This window comes from Drosophila hydei, unplaced genomic scaffold (assembly GCF_003285905.1).
Source record: "Drosophila hydei strain 15085-1641.00,03,60 unplaced genomic scaffold, DhydRS2 tig00008140-arrow-arrow-pilon, whole genome shotgun sequence".
Lineage (NCBI taxonomy): Eukaryota > Metazoa > Arthropoda > Insecta > Diptera > Drosophilidae > Drosophila > Drosophila hydei.
The window spans coordinates 484,542-489,594 of record NW_022045848.1 but is presented as its reverse complement, the minus strand read 5'-3'; the positions used below and the strand labels follow the sequence as shown (position 1 = coordinate 489,594).

The following is a 5,053-nucleotide window of genomic DNA, read 5'->3' as shown; positions in this document are numbered from 1 at the left end:
CATTGAGTTTGCTGGCGCCAAATCAAGTCAAGAGAAATTGCGCTGCAGTTGTCGCAGCGGCCAGAAAAAGGAACGTGGAAATTGTCGGACAGACAACCTTGAGCTAATTTGGCTAGCCTATTGCAATCTGCCCTCTCTCTCTCTCTCTTACATGTATGACTCACTCTCTTTGTTTCGGTGTCTCTTTGCAGGGCCGACAGCGGGCCAGACGAAATTCCTCGCGCCGGCAACAACATGACAGCCGCTAAGTGGGGCACCGTCACAAGGCAGACGCCCCAAAAATAGACGCCGCAGCGCCGGCAACACATTGGAAATGCTTCTCTCCTCTGCCACAGTGTTGCAGATGCCGCCGTCGCAGCCACGCAGCAACAGCAACAGCAACAGTAACAGCAGCAGCACCGGCCTGGTGCTGGGTGTCTGTCTCGACCAGCTGATGCAGCAGCCCCAACTCAAGAAGTTGCCAGACGAGACAGACGCAAAGCAAGAGATATCGAAGCAGCCGCAGTTGGCAGCCAGACAAGCGCCTTGCTTCATTGTGTTAGTCTCGCTGCTGGAGGTAGGTTGACCTGGCCGACCACTTGACCACTCCCCATGCAAATATACGCCATGTCGCGACCCAAGGGTTGGTTCAAATAAAAGCACCGGGTTGCCATGACGGCGTGCACAACACGAGGTAAAACTCCAATCGGGGCGCATTTAATTGCTGTCACAAGTGCAGCCAAGAACCCAAATAAATGAAAATCCTTTCGACATTAGCTCGAAGGAAGTTCAGGGTGGGCGACTCTACCAATACGTTTACGTTTGCATAACTTCAACTGAAGCAGTTAATATTTAACTGTGTTAATAACTTCATGTTTTCATTAAATCTGCATTCCGTATTGATTATTTCATTGGAGTTTCCATTTGCTCTCAGCTCTCTTAACTGAGACAATGAATTCAATAGCTTAAGCAATATATTTCGAAATCACATTTGGTTCTATGTAATCCATTCCTTTCATAGCGTCTCCTCTAGTTTCGGCATCTAAATTTAATTTACATTCAGAGCTGTACTAAAGACGCTTATGTGCCACACTCAGTGACCTCTGACCCCGTGGCCGGCGTAGCAGCTGTTGTTGATTTGAGCCAGCCCCCTAGCCCTAGTTTCTGGTGCTGCGTGCCCTTTATTCGGCCAACATCTCAAGTTATTGCGCTGCTGCTGCCGCCTGGGGTTGCTGCTCTAGTGGATCCATGTGGGTGTCCCGGAGCCAAGCAATAACAGCTCTCCTGATCATATTTCAGCTCTCCCCGTTGGGCTGCGTGCCCAATCCATTGCCCCATCTTCCACTTCTCATTTCCCATTGCCCACTTCCCACTTCCCACTTCCTACCTTGCCACTTGCAATTCCATTTTTAATGCCCCACACCCCTCACATGTGTCTGCGTGAGCTGGACAGAGTCGAGTTGTGTGGCACATAAATTGCCCGGCTGGCCGCAAAGCGAGTGGCAAGCGGCATTTGCAAATGCCATTTGGCTTCCGGGCTGGGCAAGGATACATCAACAGAAGCCGGAGACCAACGTTTGGGGAGTGCGTGCGAAAAGCCAAATACTTTCTGCGTCTGTATTAGTGTCTGGCTCTGCAGACTGGACGCCGCCAGCCACAAGAAGCATACATAGAGCGAGAAAGAGTGAAAGACTGAAAGAGAAACAGAGAATGAAATTTGCCCTGGCATTGGCGACGTCTCGCCGCTGTCTGCTGCCAGTCTCGTTCGCCTCGGCTGCATCATACATAGCCCGAGGGTTGCTTCGCCTGGCTTTTCCTCCGCTTTGGCTTTTCCTGGCGCCGTGCAGGGTCGACATAAAAAATGGCTTACATTGTGATGGCTTTATGGCTGTCACCCTTGACTAGACTTAGCTGCCAAGCTAAGCCCTTCGCATCGAACCTTTAAGCAATATCTTAATCAACTTCACTCCAGCAGATTCTTGTCTTTGTGTACGTTGGTGCTGTTCCGCCGGAGGATTCGTTGCTCATCTATCGTCCGGATCGCCGTTTGCAACTGTGGCGCTTCGTCTCCTACGCCTTGCTGCATGCCAGCTGGCTGCATCTGGGCTTCAATGTGCTTACCCAGCTGGTCTATGGCCTGCCGCTGGAGCTGCTCCATGGCTCGGGACGCACGGCTGTGATCTATCTGGCTGGCGTGCTGGCTGGATCGTTGGGCACCAGCGTTGTGGACTCCACTGTGTACCTGGTGGGCGCCAGTGGCGGTGTCTATGCTCTTCTAGCTGCCCAGTTGGCTAACCTGCTCCTCAATTTCGGCCACATGCGTCAAGGCTTCGCTCAGCTGCTCGCTGTGCTTATCTTTGGTGAGTTTCTCCCTCCTCTGCCTAATCGCCATTCAGCTTCGCTCATGCTCCTCCCCAGTCTCCTGCGATCTGGCCTACACGCTCTACTGCCGACAGTTGGCGCTGACGGAGCTAACGCCCAACATCTCCGTCTCCTACATAGCCCACATGACGGGCGCCCTAGCCGGCCTTAGCATCGGCCTCTGTGTGCTGCGGCAGCTGGATGGAAGCTTACGTCCGCGTCTGCTGCGCTGGCTGGCACTGGGCGTGTGGACAACGTTCAGTGGCTTTGCCCTGACCTTCAATCTGATCAACACTGTCACGGCCCAGCTGCTGGCCGAGGAGGAGGGCGAGGTGCTCAAACAGCATCTGCTCGATCTGGGCATGGAACGTTGACAGCCACGTCCAAAGACTGAACCCAGTCGCGCCGTCGAGCCTCCAACTCTACTCATATCTAAATAATAGACTAGTCATTAGTTCATAATGCATTCCAGGACAACGTGCTCAAAGAATATACATCTAACATATATATCTCAAAGAACTTGCCCCGACAAGTGCGCTCAAAGGACAAGAAGGATCGAAAGAGAAGCTAACTAACTATCTTATGTAAATGCCAAAAAGGAGATTGAGGAACGAAACTCTCAATTGCTAACGGAGCGAGGCTCACTTCGGAGACTTCAAACAATGCCGCTTAAGACAAGATCCTAGTGCTATGCATCCTATATATAAACTATATTTATCAGATAATATATAGAACTATCAAATCGAATGAGCTCTTGAGTAAGTTTTAGCTAGGCTAACTAAACTACAAATTCCATATGCAAATGAGTTTCAAAATAAATCAAAATTTTATCGAAAACAAATTAAATTTAAGGAGTTTTTCTAGGGTTGCCATATGATCTACGATCTATGAGCTATGGAAACTCTGATTCGAAGCACTTAAGCGATATAATTTGGACTCTGCCGTGCCTCCTTCAGCCTGTTATATGCACTTTCAGAAAGCCAACTGTTTCTTGGTATAAAAATTACTTTATTTCGATAACTAGATATCTATACTTCTCAGACTGCCCTCGTTTATACAACTATTGCTACAAAATCTGTTTTAAACGAGCTCTTTGTGGAAATATAAAACAAAAACAAAAACAAATATTTACAAAAAGTTCTACTTGAGCATTTATCAGTTTTATAGACTTGTTAAAGATGAAATTGGAATTGAAATTACTTGTTATTACCTAAAGATCTATGTAAAAATTTATGGCCCCGATTTTAAGAAAATCACAAGATGCAAAAATTCAAAAAACTTCTGGGAAAATATGTGTATACATTTTTGCAGAATCACTCTGATAAGTGGAAACTGGGTGAGTAAGTCAAAGTTGAAATCTAAACGAAAGTATTTATAATAAAATGTAGGTTTATCCATTTAGTATTGCTCTGATATGGTATATTGCCTTTAATATATACCAATTTATCATATAAAAAGCAATTGCACTTGATTATCGATCGTCTAATAAGAGCTCAAGCAAATCAGCTGCAAAATTTGACGACTGCATGACTTCTGACCAAGTACACTTGGCGTTTTGTTGGACAATTTATGAGTTCAATATGAAGGCATACACAAACATTCATGTGTGTGTGCCTGTGTGGTATTCAGCATGTGCCAGCGGTAACAACAACAGCGAGAACAAAATGCAATTCACAATTGGCAAACGAAAAGTAAATAACAAACAAAAAATTAGCCGCTCGATTTTGTTTGTTGGCATTGCCTCATCGAGAATTGGCCTAATTAGGCACCAGGGCCTTAGCTCGATTCGAAGGGGGCTTGAAAGGGGGGACGTAGTGGCAGCGGTTGGCTTTTGTTTTGGGTTTCGGTTTCGTGTCGCAGTTTGCTAAGTCAAAACAGAAAACCAAACCATGAGAGTGCTCAAAGAGCTGATACCCTCTAGCATGAGTAAGTGCTCGAGATTATGTAGAAATGCAGCAAGAATCACTAAAGAACGTTGAAAAAGCTGCTGCATTACTAGAAGAGTGAGTTATACGAAGATAGAATCAATGCTGAACGAATAAAAACAGATTAGATTAGATAAGTTAAAAGTGTGAATACCCTGTATAATATAGAATAATATTGAAATAATTATTTATGATATTCAATATGAACTCACACATTTACCACAAATTTTTGAATAGATCTTTCAAGTTATTCTCACACTTAACACAGTTAAACACATTTCAAAGCTCAAGCAGCCACTCGCAGTCATATTCCAGGGTATTCAAGCCGAAATTGTAAACGCTTCTCTGACCGTATTTGCGCTGAAATTTAATAACTCGTTGCTGCAATTTGGTGGCGCATTCGATTTCTGCTGCTGCAGCAACAACAATATCAGCTGCGCCCTCCTCCACCTCCTGCCGCCCACAAGGAGCAGCAGCGTTGACGAGACATTGATGGTTCAATCCCCAATCGACCCACCAGCGAGCGGAGCCAATTTAGCAAACTGAATGCGATTTTTATATGCAACCTGTGCAGCTTGCAGCTTGCAGCTTGCAACACACAGAAGCAGAGGATCGAATCGCATCGCATAGCATCGAAGCATATCGGATCGGATCGAATCAGTTGCTGGCTGGGCACGTTTAAATCCTCGTTAAGTCATCACCAGGTGAGCTGGTTCTGCTGCGCTTGACAGCCACGACGACCAGTGGCGACATTTGACAACAAAATATTTGTGACATTAAATGCTGTG

General features: G+C 46.2%; 1 protein-coding gene across 1 annotated transcript; it reads left to right on the top strand.

The window, feature by feature from the left end:
- Window positions 1-313: 313 nt before the first annotated feature.
- On the top strand, window positions 314-3,003 carry LOC111601027 (protein rhomboid). Its single transcript, XM_023317436.2, has 3 exons — window positions 314-556; window positions 1,955-2,339; window positions 2,398-3,003. The coding sequence occupies exons 1-3, from the start codon at window positions 314-316 to the stop codon at window positions 2,712-2,714; spliced, it is 945 nt and encodes a 314-aa protein (XP_023173204.2). The 3' UTR covers window positions 2,715-3,003.
- Window positions 3,004-5,053: the final 2,050 nt, after the last annotated feature.